Source organism: Nuphar pumila, chromosome 10, assembly GCF_984573655.1.
Source record: "Nuphar pumila chromosome 10, dmNupPumi1.hap1.1, whole genome shotgun sequence".
Lineage (NCBI taxonomy): Eukaryota > Viridiplantae > Streptophyta > Magnoliopsida > Nymphaeales > Nymphaeaceae > Nuphar > Nuphar pumila.
This window is the reverse complement of record NC_143258.1, coordinates 1,899,604-1,924,778: the sequence shown is the minus strand read 5'-3', so window position 1 is coordinate 1,924,778 and position 25,175 is coordinate 1,899,604. Positions and strand designations below refer to the sequence as shown.

The following is a 25,175-nucleotide window of genomic DNA, read 5'->3' as shown; positions in this document are numbered from 1 at the left end:
GCATATTCAGGTGTTCAAAAATATATATTTTTTTGAAAATCTTGCAATTTTATTGCCCAAGATTTAAAAAAGCCAATATAATCCCCCAAAAATGTGATACTTTCAAAATCTCATCTATTAATTTTGAAAATATGATGATGATTTTATTGCGATATTATCATGTTATTAATATATAATTATCTTTTTTGTATATTTTTTATATTAATAACTTTTTGTATTTTTATATATTTTAAAATTTAAATATACCGATACTTTTCAAGAATTTTCTGAAAAAAAAATTAATTCGCAGATATTTTATTTTGCTGCAAAAATCCCGATCATTTGTGACCGGGAGGGCCGCATATCAACATACTCTGAAAGTTATTCTCTGACGTGAAAAAGGCCAACCTTTTGTTGCTTTCCCATGAAGTAAACGGCGTTTTCTTAGGAAAGAAGTCACTGCTTAAGCGTTGAAGGAGAATAAGATATCTTAATTTGAAAAAGAGTGATTTATATATGTTTGGGGACTTGAGAGAAGAAGTCAATGAAATAATTTGATTTGAAGTTTCCAATCGTACGTGACAACGATTCTCCTCCCATCGGCCTAACTTACATTTTTTGAAAATATCACAAATATTGCCAACTTTTTGAAAATATCACGATTTTTATTGTAATATTTTTAAAGGATGACATTCTACTGAGCAGAACGTGATATTTTAAAGAATATTGCTTGTTTAGAAAATATCATTTTTTAACGTGATATTATCATGATGAAAACAATTTTTGTTTAGCTTTTATACTATTCATATTACATTTATATATAACTTTACATAAAATGATATTTTCTCAAGATTTTCTTGAGAAAAGCATACTTTTTCAAAATATCTTGAGATTTTCTCCCACTGCCATTTTCCTTATGAACCACACTATAGTCACAAATATCAGCATATTTTTTAAAATATCGCTATTTTAGTTATGACTAGATTTTCAAAGGCTGATATAATGTCAGGCAAACACAATATTTTCAAAATATCACCTTTTTATCCTAATATTATCGTGATTAGGGGTGGCAAAACCTGACCCGACCCACCAACTCGCCTCTTAGGCGGGTTCAGATTTGGCTTAAACGGGTTCGTGTCATAAACGGGTCGACCTGCCTAACCCGTTTATTAAATGGGTCGGGTTCGTGTTAGGGGTATGCCAACCCGCCAACCCGGCTGACCAGTTTAATAAACGGGTTAGGCGGGCGGGTCAACCCGTTTACCCGAACTCGACCTGCCAACCCGACCCAACCCGTTTATTAAACGGGTTAACCGGGTTGTGTCAGGTTACCCGTTTAATAAATGGGTCGGGTTCGTGTTGAGGTATGCTGACCCGCCAACCCGACCCGATTGCCACCCCTAATCGATAGTATCACAATAAAAACAAATTTTTTATATTATTTATATTTTTACTAATTATTACACATTTTATATATTTTGACAATTTTGTGTATTTTATAAATGATGGCATCTCCCAATATTTTTTTCCAAAAAAACCAAATTTTTTAAGATAACACGAGATGTGACTATGGACCATTCTCTCTCCCTCTCAACACGTAAATGCTTCATTTTTCTGACAACAAATCTCTCTCTCTCTCTCTCTTCCCCCACATCATGCTTCATTTTCTAACCTAACTCCCTAATTATTCTAGTCTTTACTCTCTCTCTTGTTGACTTGGACTTTTCTTCACGCGTCTCCAAGGCAACCCAGAAATAAAATGACGAGATCAAGTCAATGCAACGACCGGCCTGTCGAGCCATGATGAGCTCAACCTGACGACAGCCAATCGCATTCCAAATGGGGCCCACGATACCTTGGACCCCACCCAATCAATGCCATGTGATTGTTGTGAGTAGGGATGCACACGAGCCGAGTTTGAGCCAAGCTTGGGCTGTTCTAAATGGGCTCGCTTCAAAATACATATGTCAGCATCACTTCATAGCTCAAACCGAGCCTAGCTTGACTGGTGTTAAAAAAAAAAATGGTCAGAATAGACAGGAATCGATCCCCCAATCTCTTCCAATGAACCAACCATTAAGTCAGCCTTTATTTTGAGAATAATATGCCCAGCAACCTGTTAGATTGTTGAAGAGAAGTTCAAAGTTAAAACCTTTTAGAAAAGAAACCAACACCTTTTAGACAACTACTTTCCTAAATTAATTTGCAAATATATATATATATATATATATATATATATATATATATATATATATATATATATATATTCTAATGCAGGCCTTATCGAGCTTTTTGAGCTTAATCGAGCTCAACAACTTGATAAAGCTTGACTCGTTTAAGCACGCTGAGCCTAGACTTCTGTTCAAGCTCGGCTCGTTTATTTTTTGAATGAGCTTGAACCGAGCTTAAATGAGTCGAGCCCAAGCTAGCTCGGCTCGTTGTGCATCCCTAGTTGTGAGGAACTTTACGAGATCCTCTTATTACGTTTGGGATCTCACATGGATGCCGCTGCGGTCACGGAGATATGACCATTTTTGTGAATTTCTAAATATCATTAGTATATAAGGGGACAAATACGGGCCCGACTACCTGCACCTAGACAGAAAGACCCTATGAAGCTTTACTCTTCCCTGGTATTTGCTTGGAGCCTTTCCGGCACAGTTTAGGTGGCAGGCACAAAAAAAAGTATCCATGTAACATAAGAGTAAGGCGGGTCAACCAGCCAAAATTGCTGAGCTTGGCTCAGCTTGTTAAGGTTGCACCCTTGCTAGAGCTCGGCTTGTGAATTCATCAAAAGTTGAGCTAAGCCTGAGCTTGTTACAAGCCACGAGTTGCCTCTTTTTATAAAAAGTTTGTGTTGAAGTATTTTTTTTAAAGCTTGATAATATATAAAACATGTAAAATATATGTATAATACATACAATATATATAATACATCTATAAAACATATATAGTATGCATTTTAAAGATATAATATATGTATAAAATATATAATATGTAAAATGAGCCTGTACAAGCCAAGCTAGCCATGCTCGTACTCGGCCAGTTTACGTAAACGAGCTGGCTTGTAGCTCGACCCGCTGAGCTCAATTTTTTAGCCAAGCTGAACGACAATCTTTGGGACATAGTTGCTGAACCACGTCTTCATTTCTTGTACTATAGAACCTAAAGGATACTCTTTTTGACACATTTTTGAACCCAAACATTAATGGTTGCCACAACATACTATAAACATATCGTGTTATTTCCAAAATATCTTGATATTATCGTTTTTAATGTAAGCACTGTGTTTTTTACATCCCTTATTTAAGAAAAATTGGGCTATTTTTATTTTTCTACATATAAATGTACATAGATATTCGTTTCTATACATATTTTTGTATCTATGTTTTACTTATACTTTTGATTGGTAAAAGTGCGACAAAAACAAAACAAAAAAATTTAATGTCTCATATTTAAACTACCGTTATTTTCCCTATTGAAACTCTGTCACTATAAATTTGAGTCAATCATTTCGGCCAGCCAGTCAGAGTCATGATACGGTATGAACTCCATATTGGTTTCATACCAAAACGTGGGTGCGACCAAAGCTCGCGCCTACTTCAAGGTGGGTCCAAGCATTGGTCCATGGGGGCCATGCCACCTACTTCAAACGCTACATCTTCCAAATTATTCATTATTTTCTTTTTTTCGACAGAGAAAGCTGGGGTTAGCCTACCAGTTATACAACCATACCGGTTAAAAGATAAGGTGCAATATGATTGCACAAATATTTGTGCATTAAGCACCTGATCACCGTGCATCTTAGCAACAGGGCCTGTCAGTTGTAGGGCCTGATGGAGGGCAATCAGGTGCTTAATGCTCAAATTTTGTGCCATGTGATTGCACCTGATCCCGACTCACCATACCAACGGGTGCTCCACTTGTCTGCTATCTTTTTCTTTTCTTTTTTTACTGTGGGTTTGCAACTTTGCTTGTTGGCTAGGCCTGACCAAGGTTGCCAAAAAAAGGAAGCTAAAATGATAAACAAGGTTCCTGAGGTGCATGTGAATCAAGCATAGTGACAAACGTTTTTATCGGCAAAATCTCGTTTTTAAAAAAAGTTGAGAGAAATTGAAATTTTTTCATAAATCTAGATTTTTTGGCAAAATCTTGGCAATAAAAAAATTAAAAAATATAAAAAGTAATTTTTATAAGAAAATATTAATAAAATTATTTAAAAATAAAAAAATACATGTTTTTTTTTCACGATAAATAGCCGTTTAAAACATAAATATCATGTTTAAATCACGGTATTTATGTTTTTTTCATAAATCTCGCAATATTTTGAAAATCTCTCGACAAATTTCCGTTTTAAACTTTCATGCAATTTCTCGCGATATTATCTCGAGATTTTCATAAATCTTGTGATATTTGTCACTATGAAAGCAAGAAACAACAAGAAAAAAAGTTAGCAAACATGAGAAACATGTATCCCACAAAGGGAAAATGCTTGAGAAAACACTTGAAAAACGCTTGGGAAAACATGAGAAACGTGTATCCCATGGTATGGGAAACACATTTCCCATGTTTTGGAAAATGTGTTTCCCATAATATTTTCTCTCATTTTTTCACATGCTTAATTCGGAAACACGTTTCCCATTTCGAAAATGGTTTCCCTGAAAACGCGTTTTCCATTCTCCTGCAACGTTTCTGATAACCCTGGGCACAACACATGAAAAACACACGTAGCCAAGCTGGTCCCAGCCAAGGCGAGCCGAACTGATGGGGACGGGACGGAAGCTTCAGGAAGGCAAAGCATTGAACAATTCAAGTCGTCTCAGTTGAAGCCAATAAAGAAAGACCATACAAAACGATAGGAGGAAGAAAGAAGATTGTTGAAATTAAGAGCAAGGAAGGAAGAAAAAGCCTAACGTGTAGGCTCCATAAACCCGTCCAACACGCCACCATTGCTCACCTCTCTTAAATCTCTAAACCATTACCCCAACGACCCAGTCCCACCTAAAATATAGCGACCCATTAAACGCGTAAAAAGAAAAGAAAAAACAAATAAAAAACATAAAAAAGAAAAGAAATTAAGATCTATATAAAGAGACTCATGAGGAAAGGAAATGGGAGGTGTAGGTTGGTGAGACACTCAAACACACGCCTTGTATTTAGGCACCACGTTGTTTCCACCATCCCAATATTTTCTTTTCAAGTGCAGAGAGATTCTCTCTCTCTCTCTCTCTCTCTCTCTCTATATATATATATATATAAAACCACCTCTGCATTTGCCACTTTCTCCGGACAGGATATTTCCAATTCCCAACCAATTATTTTTTTCCAAACAAAGCAGGGTTTTGCCAATGGCTTCTTCTTCTTCTTCTTCTATCAGATTGGTGTTTCTTTTGGCGATGTCGCTAGCACTTCAGTCTGCCTTTGGTATGTAATAACACCATATCTCTCTCTCTCTCTCTCTCTCTTTTGTTTGGGCTTGTGATTAATTGGTCCGTGCGGGATGAATGCCATGATTGTTAGGCAGCAGATGGAAGAAAATGGTAGCCTCACCTACGCAAAAACTTTCCTCCATTTTTTTTTTGAAAGATGTCCTCCAATTTTTCATGTTATTGATTTTGACGGGTTCCAAATGAAACCCAATATTGGAATGTACAGTGTACAAATTCGAAACTCTTTTTTGAAGTTATAGGTTTAACAATCACACTTGAATCTAAAAGATTAATGGTTAATGAATCCTAGTTTGGATTCTCTCTCCATATATATATATAGTGATGCAAATGAAACATGCTAAACAAGTTTTTTTGTTTTTCCAGTATTTTTTTTTTTGTAATTCCGACCCCATAGATGTGTTCAGTATGGTTGAATTATTAGAAATCAACACCCATGTATTTTTATGAAAAAACAGATATTTGGAGCCTTGAGAATTTACAAAGATTTTGTACTGTTGATTTTTCGAATCTTATAACAACCCTCCGATGTATTAGAATCTAACTCTCTAAGAGCTGATCCCTATAAAATCAAGCAGATCACATCTTTAGTCATAATTTGAACAAACCCATTTAGCGTGTTTGCATCAATATATATATATATATATATATCACTAGAATATGAGAACTGGAGTGTAAATTAAGCATTTACGATATTTGTTTTTGCAAATCTATCCTTGCAAATGTGTTCATCATGATTCATTTGCTAGGGATCGACTATTGAATCGTGTTTTTTAATGAAAAAACATGATTTTTGAATGCTTGAATAATTTTTTTGAGCCGTGCGAATTTCAGGTCCACGGTAGCATGCCTTATTTAGCACAAATTATGTTTTCATCTTTGATGTGTAAAGCCTTTAATTTCTTAATAATTACTTTGTGATAGTTTAACGTGAGTTTGTCATGCATCCACACGCACACACACACACGTGTAGTGTTTTCTTGGGATGTAAAGAAGAGGATATATTTTTGATGAAGAAAAGAATAAGCAGTTGTAAGGTTCCCATGCTTGAACACACTGAACTTTTATTGTTCCACATCATCATTGTGGTGCCTTGAGTTGTTTTGGCTTTTTAATTTTTATTAGCATTAGTTTGTGTTTGGCTTTGTGGGATTGGGTGGAATTTGGAATCCAATTTCATCAATAAAGACTTATTATGTAATAGGAATCCAATTCCACAAACCCAAACACACCTTTAATGGACCCGGGTTGGTTTCTCTGTTCTACATCATACCCATCTGAAATTGACCTGTCAACTTCACATGACACCCAATAGGCTTGGGCGAGATGGTCCGAGTCCATGAGTTAGTTGCCATAAAGGCTACATAGGCACTAACCAGCTTATAACAATTCATTCATGACCGGACCTACAATATATGGATTCCCTGTCCCTGTGATCACAAGCTCAACTTAACAATCATGCCATGGTTTTTCAGGTGCAATTGTGTGTGAGGATCTGCCACAGGACGTGTGCGCCTTTGCAATATCATCGTCCGGGAAGCGGTGCGTGCTCGAGAAGTTCGTGCTGAGAGACGGTGCTACCGAGTTCCAGTGCCGGACTGCTGAGGTGGTGGTGGAGAAGATGACTGAGTGGATCGAAACCGATGAGTGTGTGAGGTTGTGCGGCGTCGACCGCGACTCAGTCGGCATCTCGTCCGACTCCCTCTTGGAGCCACAGTTCACTGCCAAGCTCTGCTCTCCAGAGTGCTATGGCAACTGCCCTAACATTGTGGACCTCTACTTCAATCTGGCCGCTGGGGAAGGTGAGATGAACAAAGTTAAACATTAATGTGAATCCTGCAATTCTATGGGGGTATTTCTGTCAATTAGAGGATCTGGACCCTGGATCAGGTCAAGTTCCTACACGACAAAACACCGCAATAAACGGATTCCAATCTGGACCTGGGGAGGCCCCATTGTCTTATAATGACTCCGTTTCTGGGTTGGTTTAGGTGGGTCCAGAACCATACCTGTGTAAGCGTATGGCTTTGCCGGCGCTAGTTGGATATGGATCCTGACCCTTGGAGTGTTTGGATCTCAAACTTCATAGTATGATGCAAAATGTATCGATAGTTGCTGGATATGGTCTAGATCTACAAAAAGACGCAACTGGACCCTGTCCAACCAAGTTTCCTATGCGACCTGCAAGCCAAATTGATCCATTTTGTGTCCCCAGATAGAGAAAATGATGTGAACCAGTTCAGGTACTGGATAATAGGTCCAATCCCATCGGCATATAACAATGCAAATCACTAAAGTGAGACCACTATGAGTGTGCCCATATGGATCTAACCCAGCTAAGTCCATAAATTTAGAAACCTAACAGCCTGTTTTAGCCATTGAATTAGCTGATTAATTACATGGCTTCTTTGTTAATCCTGTTGCTAACCCGAACTGTGTTCAATTCTCTCTAACAGGTGTGTTTTTGCCGGAGCTTTGCAAGATCCAGCGGACAAACCCTCGCCGGGGCATGGCTGAGCTTCTGAGCTCCGGGGTGGCGCCGGGTCCTGTGGCTGACCATTTTTCATCCATTGCTGCTGCTCCTGCATCCATATAATTGATATACATAGCTTAAATTTAATTATGTGATTAAATAAGTCTGTTTGGAGTATCACATACATAAATGATCAGAAGTTGGGAGAGAATAAATAGGAGCTAGACAAATGAGGAATGCGAGCATCTGTTCAGTTTGTGAGAGGACTCAAAGCACCCAGCTTTGGTGTACCTCAAGTTCCTTTTTTTGGGGGGGAATTATATTGTAGATTCAATTTTCTTTCACATTATATGTCTTGATCTAAAGTGTGGAATTTGATCCCAAACTCAGCTTGCCTAAGCACCATCAGTTATGCTTGATATTGTCCTTGGGAATTATACTGTAGGTGTTTTTTGTCCAATCTAAACATGTCCATAATTGTTTATTTGCCAAGGAACATGCTCTAGATTCGAATAAATTTACCCAAAAAAAATAGAATTTTCTATCAACAAAATTTAGGAGAATATGAGCCGTTGATTTTTCACCCTTCAGAAAAACACATATTTACTTGAAATATTCATAATCGTTATCTACTGAGTAAACTATGTTAAACACATGTATTGGTTTAGATCAAGCAAAAGTCACCTGCAACTATGTTTTCTTCTTGGGGCATTGTTCCCTTTTCCCTCTCCATAAAATGAAAAACAAAAACCCCACAATTCCATTGACAGAGTATAGAGCTGATAATGCATGGTCATGAGGGATACACCCACCGTACATGGCCGACTGTATTTCTCATGGGCTAGGCATCCCAATGATTTTCTGGAGTCCTTTTGGTTCAACATTCTTCTCAATGGTGCCACCTGGGAAAAGATAACTTGAGGCTTAGAGAAAATAACACCTGACTAAAACATTCCTCCCAAAGTGAATAGACTAATTTCATAATTCTCTACATCCAAACAAGCCACAAAGGATGCCTTGGGTGAGTTTTAATTACTCTTGGAATCCAAGGAAGCCAACCTGTTTGCTTGAGAAATTTGCATTGAATCTTTGCCTTTTTCTTAAGAATCAACTTTATGCATTTGTGGCAACATATCTCTAGCCCTCCCGTTGGAGTAAAGGAAAAGAAAGGCTTATGGATTCTAAAGACCAATTTATTAAGGGAGGCAAGGCAAAGCATTACAGTCTCGACGAAGCGAAGCAAGGCGTTGAAGTGTAAGTATCACAACAATAAGTAGCGCAAGATAAAAAAATATATGACTATATAATACGCTAAAAAATATATACAAGATAAGAAAGCTAGGTAGATCGAGAACATGCACCGAAAGAGCCCCTGAACCCTTCTTTCTGCAAGGGCAAAAACTCTGAATCAGGCTCCACAACTCATCAATCTCTCACTTGGAGACTTATACAAAAAAAGTCCTCCATCTATCTTGTCTTTCCAAACTCTTCTCTGTATCTCTGGAACGACAACCCTCCCTCATGCTCAATGAAGGAGTCCAACTGAGGCAGTGCACAACCTTAGTTTCTCAGTAGTCACACCCTTTGTCAACATGTCTGCTGGATTCTTGGCACCAATGATCTTCTATAATGATAACATCCCATCATTTATTATCTCTCGAACGTAATGATACTTCAATTGAATGTACTTTATCCTTGAATGAAATATTGAATTCTTTGCATGACACAAAGCACTCTGACTGTCACAGAAGAGAACACTTCTGTCATGTTTTTTGCCAATCGCCTTTTCAGCATCGGAAATAGCAATATATTCAACTTTTGTTGTTGAGAGAGCAATACATTTCTGAAGTCTTGATATCCAGCTGATCGCGGTGTTATCAAGTGTAAACACATATCCAGAAGTGCTCTTTCGTCCGTCTACGTCTCTACCAAGGTCTGCATCTACAAAACCTTGTAAGTTTGCACTTCTCCCACTGAAATAAAGTGCCATACCTGATGTCTCTTTCAGATATCTCAACAGCCACTTCACAGCTTCCCAATGCTCTGGTCCGGGATTCGCCATATAACAGCTCACAACACCCACCGCATGAGCATGTTCGGTCTGGTGCACACCATGGCATACATGAGACTGCCAACGACTGAGGCATATGGGACCTTAGTCATTTTTTCCCGCTCCTCGTCTGTCTTTGGTGACTGCTTTTTGAAGAGTTTGAAGTAACTTCTTAGCGGGGTGCCTCTAGACTTTGCATCTTGAACTCTAAACCTTTGCAATACCTTTTCAATGTATTTTTCTTATGATAGGTTTAGAGTTCCCTTCTTTCTATCCCGAGTGATCCATATACCAAGAATCTGGTTTGCTGGGCCCAAGTCCTTCATCTCAAACTCTTTTGACAATTGCCACTTAAGTGTGTTGATTTTTTGCATGCTAGAACCTGCAACAAGCATGTCATCTACATACAAAAGCAAAATAATGTAAGACTCACCAAAGTTCTTGTAGTAACAACAATGATTCAACTCGAATCTGCTGAACCCATAATTACACATGAATGTGTCAAACTTCTTATACCATTACCTAGGGGCTTGTTTTAGGCTATATAAACTCTTCTTTAGTTTGTACACCAAGTATTCTTTTATCAGAGCCTTGAACCCTTTTGGCTGTACCATATAAATTTTCTCCTCCAAGTCCCCATGACGAAAAACAGTTTTCACATCCAACTGCTCTAGGTACAAGTTTTCTACAGCCACAATACCAAGAATTGTCCTAATGGTAGTCAACTTTACCATGAGAGAGAATATCTCAGTGTAGTCAATCCCCTCTTTTTGCAAGAATCCCTTGACTACCAATCTTGCCTTATACCTCTTGCTGCCATCAGACTCATTTTTCACTCTGTACACCCATTTGTTCAGCAATACTTTCTTCGTCTTCGATAATTTGGTTAGCACCCAAGTCTCATTTTTTTGCAAAGACTTGATTTTATCTTGCATTGCTAACTCCCACTTAACTGAATCTTTCACCTGCATTGTCTCAAAAAAATGTTCTGACTCACCAGAGTCAGTCAACACTAAATAGTGTAAGATGGGGAATACCAAGTTAAAAGTTTATGTACTCTAACAAATCTCCTCAACTTAGGTGCAGGAGTGACTGACTCTGTGTTAGAGTCTACCTCGACTGTCTCAGAATTCTCAACAGGGGTATTTATTGAGATTTTCTCAAAGTCAATCTCTCTCATCATATCTCTATATTTTCCTATCCTCTCTGATTCTACACTAGAATTATCTTTGTAAAACACATTCTCATTAAACATTACATCATTAGTTCTTATTACTTTTTGGTTTTGTTCATCCCAGAAATGATAACCAAAGTAATTAGAACCATATCTAATGAAATAACATTTTTGGGCTTTAGCATCTAGCTTATCCCTATTCTCAGAATTAATGTGTATATAAGAAATATAACCGAAAATTCTTAAATGAGATAGATTTACCTTCTTCCCGTCCATTCTTCTTCTAGCAGTTTCAGATCCAACGGGACCAAGGGACCTCACTTGATCAGATACACTGCAATATTGATAGCATCTGCCCAGAATTCCTTGGGCAAACCCGTGGGAAGTCTCATGCTCCTCGCACGCTCATTGAGAGTTCTATTCATCAACTCAACAGCTCTGTTCTGTTGTGGTTGGTTCGAAACAGTTTGAAACATTTTAATTCTGTTCTTCACACAAAATGCTTTGAACTTTGCACTGTCATACTCCCCTCCATTGTCAGACCGTAGGCCCTTCACTTTTAGCCCAGTCTCATTTTCACCACAACAAAGCAGTGGATTAGCGACGACCATATTCCGTCGCTAACCGGCTTAGCGACGAAGAGGCGACAAACAACTTACGTCGTGAATTTTTCGCCGCTAACTGGCGACGGAATAAATCCGTCGCCAGTTCCGTCGCTACTTGCGACAGAATAACGAATGACATATTCCGTCGCCAATCCGCCAATACTAAATGGCGACCTCAGTTGGCGACGGATTTGCATCCGTCGCTAAGCCATTGCTAGATTTATTTACATAGCGACGAAAAAATCCGTCGCAAACACGAAAAAAAATAAAAAAAATTTATTTGAAAATTAAATATCGAGAACAATACAATTTATATTTCCTGTAAATAAAAAACAAAGTACACATAAAATTTTATATAAAAGGAATCTACAACAACTAATCGTTCCACCTTAAAATTAACAAGTTTAATTATTTACAATTCAACAATTACAATTTCAAAAAAAAAAAATAGAACTTATTCAACACAATTCTCTAATCATCGCCAAGATTTTGTGCATCTTCTTGTTCATTGCCTTGATCTGTCCCTTCAGCTCCGCTACGCTGATTATCGCTAGCAGCCTACACAAGAAAAGAACAGTCAGTATTGATAAACAAAATATTATGAAATAAATTATACACTATATGTGATTCTATCATGTGCTCATATGTGTTCTAAGGCAGTAAAAAAACTTTATATGCGATTCTATCATGCTCATATGTGCTCTAAGGCAGGCAAAAAAACTCTATATGTGATTCTATCACGAATGATATGTGTTTTAAGGCAGTAAAAAACTTTATATGCGATTATATCATGCTCATATTTGTTCTAAGGCAGCTAGAAAAACTCTATATGTGATTCTACAATGCTTATATGTGCTCTAAGGCAGGCAAAAAACTATATATGTGATTCGATCATGCTCATATGTGTGCTAAGGCAATCAAAAAATTGAATATGTGATTATAGCATGCCCATATGTGTTCTAAAGTAGTCAGAAAAACTCGATATGTGATTCTATCATGCTCATATGTGCTCTAAGGCAGGCAAAGCAAAAAACTTTATATGTGATTCTATCATGAATGATATATGTTCTAAGGCAGTAAAAAAACTTTATATGTGATTTTAGCATGCTCATATGTGTTTTAAAGTAGTCAAAAAACTGAATATGTGATTATAACATGGTCATATGTGTTCTAAGGCAGTCAAAAAACTGAATATGTGATTATAGCATGCTCATATGTGTTCTATGGCAGTCAAAAAAACTTTATATGTGATTCTATCATGCTCATATGTGCTCTAAGGCAGGCAAAAAACTTTATATGTGATTATAGCATGCTCATATGTGCTCTAAGGCAGGCAAAAAACTCTATATGTGATTCTATCATGCTCATATGTGCTCTCAGGCAGGCAAAAAGTTATATATGTGATTCGATTATGCTCATATGTGTTCTAAGGCAGTAAAAAATCTGAATATATGATTATACCAGACAGGGATCTGCAATCGAAGATCCTCTATTCAGCAAAAAACTGTTGAACTCATCTCGGAGAACGTCGGTGACGGTTTCATGGAAGTAGTCACGCAGTGTGTCCTTAACGATCTGACGTATATCTTCACCGGAAAGAATAGCCTACTGCAGTCACCCATGCTGCAGGATCAAATGATGGATGCTGAGTAGCGTCATCGCCATATCGCTCTACCATCTGTTGCTCATATGCCTCCTACAAAATAATGTTTAAAGTATGCATTAATAATTAATGATAACATTATAACAACTTGCATATTGCAATAATTATTAATACATCTATAAAACATATATAGTATGCATTTTAAAGATATAATATATATAATATATGTATAAAATATATAATATGTAAAATGAGCCTGTACAAGCCAAGCTACGTAAACGAGCTGGCTTGTAGCTCGACCCGCTGAGCTCAATTTTTTAGCCAAGCTGAACGACAATCTTTGGGACATAGGTGCTGAACCACTTCTTCATTTCTTGTACTATAGAACCTAAAGGATACTCTTTTTGACACATTTTTGAACCCAAACATTAATGCTTGCCACAACATACTATAAACATATCGTGTTATTTCCAAATTATCTTGATATTATCGTTTTTAATGTAAGCACTGTGTTTTTTTACATCCCTTATTTAAGAAAAAATGGGCTATTTTTATTTTTCTACATATAAATGTACATAGATATTCGTTTCTATACATATTTTTGTATCTATGTTTTACTTATACTTTTGATTGGTAAAAGTGCGACAAAAACAAAACAAAAAAATTTAATGTCTCATATTTAAACTACCGTTATTTTCCCTATTGAAACTCTGTCACTATAAATTTGAGTCAATCATATCGGCCAGCCAGTCAGAGTCATGATACGGTATGAACTCCATATTGGTTTCATACCAAAACGCGGGTGCGACCAAAGCTCGCGCCTACTTCAAGGTGGGTCCAAGCATTGGTCCATGGGGGCCATGCCACCTACTTCAAACGCTACATCTTCCAAATTATTCATTATTTTCTTTTTTTCGACAGAGAAAGCTGGGGTTAGCCTACCAGTTATACAACCATACCGGTTAAAAGATAAGGTGCAATATGATTGCACAAATATTTGTGCATTAAGCACCTGATCACCGTGCATCTTAGCAACAGGGCCTGTCAGTTGTAGGGCCTGATGGAGGGCAATCAGGTGCTTAATGCTCAAATTTTGTGCCATGTGATTGCACCTGATCCCGACTTACCATACCAACGGGTGCTCCACTTGTCTGCTATCTTTTTCTTTTCTTTTTTTACTGTGGGTTTGCAACTTTGCTTGTTGGCTAGGCCTGACCAAGGTTGCCAAAAAAAGGAAGCTAAAATGATAAACAAGGTTCCTGAGGTGCATGTGAATCAAGCATAGTGACAAACGTTTTTATCGGCAAAATCTCGTTTTTAAAAAAAGTTGAGAGAAATTGAAATTTTATCGGCAAAATCACATCTTTAGTCATAATTTGAACAAACCCATTTAGCGTGTTTGCATCAATATATATATATATATCTCACTAGAATATGAGAACTGGAGTGTAAATTAAGCATTTACGATATTTGTTTTTGCAAATCTATCCTTGCAAATGTGTTCATCATGATTCATTTGCTAGGGATCGACTATTGAATCGTGTTTTTTTAATGAAAAAACATGATTTTTGAATGCTTGAATAATATTTTTGAGCCGTGCGAATTTCAGGTCCACGGTAGCATGCCTTATTTAGCACAAATTATGTTTTCATCTTTGATGTGTAAAGCCTTTAATTTCTTAATAATTACTTTGTGATAGTTTAACGTGAGTTTGCCATGCATCCACACGTACACACACACACGTGTAGTGTTTTCTTGGGATGTAAAGAAGAGGATTTCTTTTTGATGAAGAAAAGAATAAGCAGTTGTAAGGTTCCCATGCTTGAACACACTGAACTTTTATTGTTCCACATCATCATTGTGGTGCCTTGAGTTGTTTTGGCTTTTTAATTTTTATTAGCATTAGTTTGTGTTTGGCTTTGTTGGATTGGGTGGAATTGGAATCCAATTTCATCAATAAAGACTTATTATGTAATAGGAATCCAATTCCACAAACCCAAACACACCTTTAATGGACCCGGGTTGGTTTCTCTGTTCTACATCATACCCATCTGAAATTGACCTGTCAACTTCACATGACACCCAATAGGCTTGGGCGAGATGGTCCGAGTCCATGAGTTAGTTGCCATAAAGGCTACATAGGCACTTACCAGCTTATAGCAATTCATTCATGACCGGACCTACAATATATGGATTCCCTGTCCCTGTGATCACAAGCTCAACTTAACAATCATGCCATGGTTTTTCAGGTGCAATTGTGTGTGAGGATCTGCCACAGGACGTGTGCGCCTTTGCGATATCATCGTCCGGGAAGCGGTGCGTGCTCGAGAAGTTCGTGCTGAGAGACGGTGCTGCCGAGTTCCAGTGCCGGACTGCTGAGGTGGTGGTGGAGAAGATGACTGAGTGGATCGAAACCGATGAGTGTGTGAGGTTGTGCGGCGTCGACCGCGACTCAGTCGGCATCTCCTCGGACTCCCTCTTGGAGCCACAGTTCACTGCCAAGCTCTGCTCTCCAGAGTGCTATGGCAACTGCCCTAACATTGTGGACCTCTACTTCAATCTGGCCGCTGGGGAAGGTGAGATAAACAAAGTTAAACATTACCGTGAATCCTGCAATTCTATGGGGGTATTTCTGTCAATTAGAGGATCTGGACCCTGGATCAGGTCAAGTTCCTACACGACAAAACACCGCGTATGGCTTTGCCGACGCTAGTTGGATATGGATCCTGACCCTTGGAGTGTTTGGATCTCAATCTTCATAGTATGATGCAAAATGTGTCGATAGTTGCTGGATATGGTCTAGATCTAAAAAAAGATGCAACTGGACCCTGTCCAACCAAGTTTCCTATGCGACCTGGTAAGCGAAATTGATCAATTTTGTGTCCCCAGATAGAGAAAATGATGTGAACCAGTTCAGATACTGGATAATAGGTCCAATCCCATCGGCATATAACAATGCAAATCACTAAAGTGAGACCACTATGAGTGTGCCCATATGGATCTAACCCAGCTAAGTCCATAAATTTAGAAACCTAACAGCCTGTTTTAGCCATTGAATTAGCTGATTAATTACATGGCTTCTTTGTTAATCCTGTTGCTAACCCGAACTGTGTTCAATTCTCTCTAACAGGTGTGTTTTTGCCAGAGCTTTGCAAGATCCAGCGGACGAACCCTCGCCGGGGCATGGCTGAGCTTCTGAGCTCCGGGGTGGCGCCGGGTCCTGTGGCTGACCATTTTTCATCCATTGCTGCTGCTCCTGCATCCATATAATTGATATATAGCTTAAATTTAATTATGTGATTAAATAAGTCTGTTTGGAGTATCGCATACGTAAATGATCAGAAGTTGTGAGAGAATAAATAGGAGCTAGACAAATGAGGAATGCGAGCATCTATTTGGGTTTGTAAGAGGACTCAAAGCACCCAGCTTTGGTGTACCTCAAGTTCCTTTTTTTGGGGGGGAATTATATTGTAGATTCAATTTTCTTCACAAATTCACATTATATGTCGTGATCTAAAGTGTGGAATTTGTTCCCAAACTCAGCTTGCCTAAGCACCATCAGTTATGCTTGATATTGTCCTTGGGAATTATACTGTAGGTGTTTTTTGTCCAATCTAAACATGTCCATAATTGTTTATTTGCCAAGGAACATCCTCTAGATTAGAATAAATTTACCCCCAAAAAATAAAATCTTCTATCATCAAAATTTAGCACAATATGAGCCGTTGATTTTTCACTCTTTAGAAAAACACATATTTACTTGAAATATTGATAATCGTTATCTACTGAGTAAACTATGATAAACACATCTATCGGTTTAGATCAAGCAAAAGTCACCTGCAACTATGTTTTCTTCTTAGGGCATTGTTCCCTTTTCCCTCTCCATAAAATGAAAAACAAAAATCCCACAATTCCATTGACAGAGTATAATGCATGGTCATGAGGGATACACCCACCCACCGTACATGTCCATGGCCGACTGTATTTCTCATGAGCTAGGCATTCCAATGATTTTCTAAAGTCCTTTTAGTTCAGCATTTTCCTCAATGGTGCCAGGTAAAAGATAACTCGAGGCTTAGAGAAAATGAGACCTGACTAAAAAATTCACCCCAAAGTGAATAGACTGATTTCATAATTCTCAATATCCAAACATGCCACAAAGGATGAATTGGTTGAGTTTTACTCTTGGAATCCAAGGAAGCTAACCTGCTTGCTTGAGAAATTTGCATTGGATCTTTGCCTTTTTCTTAATAATCAACTCTATGCATTTATGGCAACACATCTTTAGCCCTCAGGGTGGAGTAAAGGAAAAGAAAGGCTTGTGGATTCTAAAGACAAGTTATTAAAGGAGGCGAGGCGAAGCATTACAGTCTCGATGAAGCGAAGCATAAGTATCAGGACGTTGAAGTGCAAGTATTACAACAGTAAATAGCACAAGATAAAAAAATATGCAACTATATAATAAACTAAAAAATATATACAAGATAAGAAAGCAAGGTAGATCTTGTTGTTCCTATCTTATCGGAAAATCAATAAGGATAATTCTCATAAAATAAAAATATATACAAGAAACAGAGAAATACCCAAACAATCATTTCATTTCACAAATGTTCCAAGTGAAGCGACTAAATTTTTTACAGATCATCAACTCCAAAATCTACCATTTTCTGCTCCCTAAGGCATAGTAAGTCCTAAAAAAAACCCCATCAAATCCATCTCTTATGCTACACCAAAATCTCAAAAAAATAAATGTATGGTAAGAAAAATAAGAAAAAGCAAAAAACACCAACAAAAGAAGGAGACGAATATATCATCAGTAAACACATTCCATAATAATAATCATTCACCAGTCATTTAGATTGAGAGAGAGAATGTGAGGAAAAACTGAAAAACAAGAAAAGAAGGTGTTACACATGTAGTAATGATACACCCTTTCCATGAATATTCCTAAATTATAGTACAAATTCTCCTCTAGGTTAACAAAAGAAAAGGAAAAAAAAACATAACTCTAAAGATTTCCGACCAATTACCCTTTAAACCTGCCCTACTGCCCGGGGGATCCTCCTCCGGACGCAGCCACGCCCATCTCCAGCACCGGAATCTGATACCCACCAACCATCCTCGCCGTCTGTTAGTACATCACCCCTCTCGGATTTTGTCTGACCATCATCACTGGCATCCCCTCATAAACTCCACCACCATCTACTGAACCCATTCTGCCCACCACCACCATTCTAATTGTCGTCCTTCCCACCTTCCCCCCTCCCGGAGGAGCTCTTCTCGCCCTCCATCTCCCTGAATTTATTTAATATAACCTTTATGTTTACTTGGCATGGAAGCGCACATCGTCTTAAGGTGCATGTGCCTCATCACTTAAAGCGTGGGCGTCATATACAGTTGCACCTAGGGGTGGCAAAATCTGACACGACCCGCCAACCCGCTTCTTAGCCGGGTTCGGGTTTGGCTTAAACGGGTTCATGTTGTAAACGGGTTGACCCGCCTAACCCGTTTATTAAACGGGTCGGGTTTGTGTTAGGGGTATGCCAACCCGGCTGACCCGTTTAATAAATGGGTTAGGCCGGCGGGTCAATCCGTTTACCCAAACCCGATCGACCCTCCAACCCATTTACCTGACCCGCCAACCCGTTTACCCGAACCCGATCCACCAACTCGCCCGCTAACCCGTCAACCCATTTACCTGACCCGACCCGACCCGTTTATTAAACGGGTTAACCATGTCGTGTCGGGTTACCCGTTTAATAAATGGGTTGGGTTCGTGTTTGCCACAGCCGACCCGTTTAATAAACGGGTCAGGTTCATGTTGAGGTACGCTGACCTGACTCACTAACCTGACCGGATTGCCACGTGGAAGCATTTTTATGTGATTATTTTTGGGCTTTGAACATTTTGCGTGAAACACAAATCTTATGCCCATGAATAAAATAAACAGGGTCTTGATGGGTCGCTGGTCCGGCAAACCCATCGCCAACCCTGAAAGGTGGTGGCCCTGCGTAAAGACAGAAAATACATAGCACCACTTTGTTAAACAGAACAAAAATACAGGAAAAAACTGCATACCTGAGGCAGGCATTGGCGGGCTGCTGTGAGTGGTGGAGGTCGGCTGGAGCAGAAGAAGCCGCACCGGTGGTGGTGGTTGATAAAAGAAAGGAAGGGCTTCTCCTCAGTCGGACTGCGGCCCTCCACGAGCGCAGGCTGCCAGATGCAGTTGGTGAGCAGGACCGATTCACTCTTGATGAAAATCGACTGTATGAAAAGGTAAGAACCTAAAACCCTCTCTCACGATTTTTCCTGTGTTTCACTTGTTTCAGGGTTGCTCACGAAACCCCCTTTTATAGGCATAAAATGAAAACAGTTGAGTAACTGTTCCTTCTGATTTAGTACGAGTTTAACGAAAGGAGCATCATCGGTGGGGGAGCGTTACCCAGACAATAACACCAACATGGTGGTTTATCCCAACAGGTCTATGTTCCATCCCGAGAGATGTTTGTTTCAAGATGTTCTCTTTCTTGAAAATGAAGGATTTTTTTTATATATAAGACAGGGCTTAAAACAAAAGGCAAATAAGGTGGAATCACATTGCACACTTTGAGTGTTGTGGGGCCTAACATTAAATAGATCATAATCAAGAAGATGGAGGACATGAAAGGCAGGGATGAAAGTTAAAATCAAAACCAGTGCAGAGATGGGGGCAAGGATGAAAGGCAGAATTTTGAGACAGGACTAGGGTGGAGACCTTGTCCCCCTAGTCCGCCTTGTCCCCCATGTCCACCTCGGTCCACTGCCATCCCTACAGACACACGTGAAAAAGACATCGATCAGTAATTGTTGGGTAAATAGAAGCAAATGACGATCCCTGCTACTTGAAGGTGTGACAGGTTCGGTTGGGGCCAAACCGACCACTAGGATGATAGAATCCAACCCTATTTGTGCAAATTCACTTGGGTATGAACTCTATCAAATGAAATGAGCCAACCAAGACCTTAGAGCGAGGGTCCGCCGATCAACCTTGATCAAGGTGACGGAGCATTTTACCTAGTTGATACGTAGCCCCGAGATTAGCGCGAAACTCTTTTTTTTTTTTTCGACAGAGAAAGCTGAAATTATGCAGACCCCTACCAGTTATACAACTATACCATTTGGGGTTCGAACTTACAACGTCCCAATACTAGGTGACGTGCACTAACTGCTCCTGCCAAACAAGCTAAACCCATGTTGGTATTAGCGCAAAACTCTTTAGGAAGAAAGCTCTAGGAAGTTGAATTGGATGAAAACTTTTCTGTTTTCCCTTATTCCTTCAATTTGCGATTTTGTTCCTTATTTCTTGTGTTTTTCTTTAATTTCCTGTTTTTTCTAGATAAAACCAGTGGTAATCGTAGTTTTGGTAGGATTTTCTTGTAGACAGCTTCCTGCGATGAGGGAAACAAGTGTTCCATGGGCAAGGGCCCTTATTTTTCATACCAAAAGAAGCTTTTCATAGGGAAATTCAGTAGCATCCCTCCTCTTCGAAAACAGTTTTCACATGAAAAGCTCGAGAATTGGTCACCTTCTGCCTGAAACAAATTAAATGGGCCCTTACTGAGCCTGAAAGTGGAATATTTTATATTTGTGTAGTATGAGCACCATAGTGACAAAAGTAAAAATTGGCAAAATCTCGGCAGCCATAAACTTGCAAAAAATAAAAAAATTTATAAATCTCTCTTTTGTTTCAGCAAAATCACGACAATGAAAAATAAATTAAAAATATAAAAAAAAAATTTATAAAAAAATAAAAAAACACATGATTTTTTTTACAATAAATAGCCAATAAAAACATAGATATCGCTTTTAAAACACAACACTATTTTTATGTTTCTAACAAAAAAATCAGGAAAATTAAAAATATCATGAGAAATTGCCATTTTTTTTACTTTTAGGTAATTTCTCATGATATTTTCATAAATCTTGCAAGATTTGTCACTATGATTAGCACTAGTGATGCAAATGGATTGGATACCGCATGGATCACACGTGAACCAGAACTGTATACAGTTTTGCCAAGTGGGTCTGGCTGGAATTTGATTTGGGTCTCCAATTAAAAGCCCAAGTTTGGATAAAAAAATTCAACTTTCTGAAACTAGATCCAGTAAATGTTTTAAACTTGCCTGATACTAAAGAATGAATAATGAATGAAACGTTTTTCATTAGAAAAGGACAAAAAATAGCATGAAAAAAGAGCTATGGAGAATTCAACACTATGTCACATAGGTGTAGGTGCGGATGTGTGTACAGGTACGAGTGCGGCGATGCAGCATTTTAAAAAAACTTGGGTGCGGGGAGGATATATATATATATATAATTTTTAACATTTTTAAGTTAACTCTCTCTCTCTCTATATATATATATATATATATATGAACTTAATTAGGGTTAACTGAATCTACTTTTGGATAGAAATTGACCTCTGTGTGGTTGACTTCACCTAACACAAAGAAGGTTGTGTCCAAGTGCACCACGAGAAAATCATGGATTAGCGACGGACGCTATCCATCGCTAATCCGTCGCTAAACTGTTTACCAACGGATTAGCGATGGATAACGTTCATCACAAATTTTTGCTCGCTAATTAGCGGAAAACCTTATTTGTCATTACTATCGTCTCTAATTTGCGATAGATTAGCAACGGACATTATCCGTCGCTAATCCGTTGCTAAATTTTAAAAAAAAAATAAAAAAAAATACGTCGCTAAGTAGCGTGCTCTCCGGCGTCGCCGTCCTCTATGAACCGGCGTCTGCTTAGTTCGTATTTTTTTTCTTCTTCATTTTCATGCATTCGCTTTACCTCTTCTTCGTTGTGGTTCCATTTCTAGGGTTTCATTTCGTGCATTCGGGGGAAGGGGAAAGTGAGAGATGGCGCAGGAAGGAGGGGAGCACCAGAACGGGAGCGGAGCAAAGAACGACGACGAATCCGCTGTGAAGTTCTCGACACTCAGGCCGAAGCTCGTGGTTCAGGCGCCGAGGCCGGCCGATGTCGTCGCCTTCTACAATGCGGCTTTCGGTGCCGAGGAGGTCGAGCGCTCCAACCACCCCAAGAGGATGGCCGATCACGAGCTCCCTCTCATCCTCTTCTATCGCCTCCGACTCGGCGTCGTGGAGTTCCTTATCACCGACGAGACCAATGAGTCTGAAGCCGGGTTAGTCTCTCTCTCTCTCTCTCTCTCTCTCTCTCTCTCGTTTCCTTGCTTCAGTATCCAAAGTCGGTTTAAATCGAGTGAGGTCAGTTTAAATTTCGAATGGGGAGAGGGAAAATTTCGCGCTCAGTTTAAATAAAAAATTAGCGACGAACTTCGCGAGAAAATGTTTCCGTCGCTAATTAGCGACGGAAAAATCCCTCGCGAAATCCGTCGCTAAAATGTTTTTTATATTGAGAATTAGCGACAAAAAAATTGGTGTCGCTAATCCATCGCTAAGTAGCGACGGTTTAGCGATAAGAGTTTTTCATCGCTAATCTGTCGCTACTTAGCGACGAATTCATGAAAAAAGTTTTCTCTATCTAATCTGTCGCAAATTTCCGTCGCTAATTAACAATTTTCTTGTAGTGGTGTCGCACCCGGGTGTGGTGCCCTATTAGAAGAGTCTGTGTGACATAGATTCAACACATAAATGGGTTTAATTTGGCTTTTATTTTTTAAATTCAACAGAATGAAATATATATATATATATATATACATACATACTACGAGCTTTGAATCCAAGATCCGATGTGTTTCAAAACAGAATTTAGTAAATTAGATCCAAGTTTGAGTTCAACTGAAAAGCATTTTTTAAGGTATAACTTATCGTGTTCTAATTTTCTTTTTCTCCCAACAGAAAAAGATTTTTGTCAGCATTTCAACAAATTTTTTTAGTATAAAAGAACTAATCGAAAAAAAAAGTGTTCTAGGTAGGGTTCACACCTTAAACCAATTGAGATCCAACTGAATTACATTTGCCTGATTCCAGATCTGGATCTGACAAGACCTATACACATTGGATTGGATCAGGATATTGAATAAGGGCTACCAAAATCCGAAGCAGAGCTCAGCCACTTCCATCCCTAATTATACCCTTGGTTTTAAGGATGCAAATAGATTGGATTGGACTGGACCTGCAATCTGAATCCAACACTTTCTTGCAGATATTGATTCTCAAAATAAGATCTGAAAGTGTATCTAGGATTACATATTCTGCGTATTTTGATATCTTGATTGGATTTGGCTCAGCATTGTAGGTCAGATGTAAGCTTGGTATGTAGGGGATGTAAACGGATTCGGATTGGATGTGCCCAATACCATATTTGACTAATATGCTTGTTGGCTAAACTATTTTGAATACGGATTCAGATTTAGATGGTGAAAGGCTCATACCTAGTCCACTTGTTTTTTACAATTGAATGGATTTGGATATTCATGAAATTTGGATATTTGTCCGATTCAATAGCAAAAAATTAAAACCATGATTTTGGTTCATTCAAAAAGTCTTTCACAATGCTTTCCACCTATTTGGATCATTTGATTTGATGAAGGCTAACCAATGATCACTAGGATATATTAAATTAATTAAAAAAATTAATTTAAGTATATATATTTTATCCTTTTGACAATGCATCAATGGATTTTTGAAAGGCTGATCTTCTATTTCTTTCCTATGAAAAGTCAGATATGCAAAAAAGATAAAAACATTAAAATATTACATTTTCTATTAATAGTTTCCTTACCCACAAGCTTAGCAAACATTACTCTCTCTCTCTCTCTCTCTCTCTCTCTATATATATATATATATATATATATATATATATATATATATATATATATATATATCCAACAAAAGCCAAGATTCAGCTCTGCCATATCAGTTTCTAGCCTGAAATCCGGCCAAAAATTTAAGCAGTTTCTCGTGTCAGTTGGACCCAAGATTTGTAGTTGAGGGAGAGCCCCCAATGTTCCACTCACACTGACTGAAAACCCGCCCAAAGTGGAGTCTATACAGTACAATAAATTTCATTGGACATATGTGGAACATTGCCATGAAAAAGGAGATCATGCACACCACAAAGGACATGTGGAACCAGCAATGTCATTTTGGAACCCAGCAAAAACTAGGGTTTGCATACACTACAATATCAAATAGTTAATATGGGAGCTAATAATGCTAAAAAAAAGATCATGTATGCACTCTCGTACGAGGACCAATGTTGTCAGTATCGATATCCGCCCTGAATCGTTTGGCCAATGATTAAGGTGAATCAACCAATACCGATTTTCAAGTGAATCATTCTGAATTGGCTAAAAAATAATCAAAAAATATTTCATGTCAATCAGAGCGCGACATATGTTAAAACTATTAAAATAATATTAAAAATTCATTTTAAGATTTTTTATTAAAAAATAACCCATTCAGGATAGTATCATATCAATTTCCACCGATACAATAGGCTGATAAGCACCAATACTGACAACATTGATTAGGACCACTTTTTATATTTGCCCAAGTTAACCAACATATAATGTGATATTAAATCTTGATTTTTTTTTCAATTTTTTTTCAATCTTTTTTCTTGAGAAAGTTGGGCTTACGCAGACCCGTAGGGATGGCAGTGGACCAGGGGAAAGTGGGCCCCCACCCGGCCCCACCTCGCCTCACCCCGTTTGGACCGGAGATGAAGGGTATGAAACGGGGGTGGAGGCTGGAACGAAGGTTAAAATCCATCCTCGTTCAGGGATGTAGGCGGGGATGGACGTACACTTTTCTCTGCCTTATCCCATCTCCGTCACTTTTTCCTGCCTCATCCCCGTTTGAATCAAGGATG

At 38.5% G+C, this 25,175-nt stretch overlaps 1 protein-coding gene across 1 annotated transcript; it reads left to right on the top strand.

The window, feature by feature from the left end:
- Positions 1–5,085: 5,085 nt before the first annotated feature.
- On the top strand, positions 5,086–16,666 carry LOC149823210 (uncharacterized). Its single transcript, XM_090018715.1, has 4 exons — positions 5,086–5,204; positions 5,235–5,403; positions 15,581–15,907; positions 16,462–16,666. Exons 2-4 carry the CDS (start codon positions 5,328–5,330, stop codon positions 16,599–16,601), a joined length of 543 nt encoding a protein of 180 aa, XP_089874841.1. The 5' UTR covers positions 5,086–5,204; positions 5,235–5,327; the 3' UTR covers positions 16,602–16,666.
- Positions 16,667–25,175: the final 8,509 nt, after the last annotated feature.

What these genes read in the sequence shown, in the direction of transcription:
- LOC149823210 (XM_090018715.1), top strand. Translation starts at nt 5,328, where the DNA reads ATGGCTTCTTCTTCTTCTTCTTCTATCAGATTGGTGTTTCTTTTGGCG. An exon ending in AGCACTTCAGTCTGCCTTTG is followed by an intron (nt 5,404 to 15,580) that starts GTATGTAATAAC and finishes ATGGTTTTTCAG; the next exon opens with GTGCAATTGTGTGTGAGGAT. An exon ending in CAATCTGGCCGCTGGGGAAG is followed by an intron (nt 15,908 to 16,461) that starts GTGAGATAAACA and finishes TCTCTCTAACAG; the next exon opens with GTGTGTTTTTGCCAGAGCTT.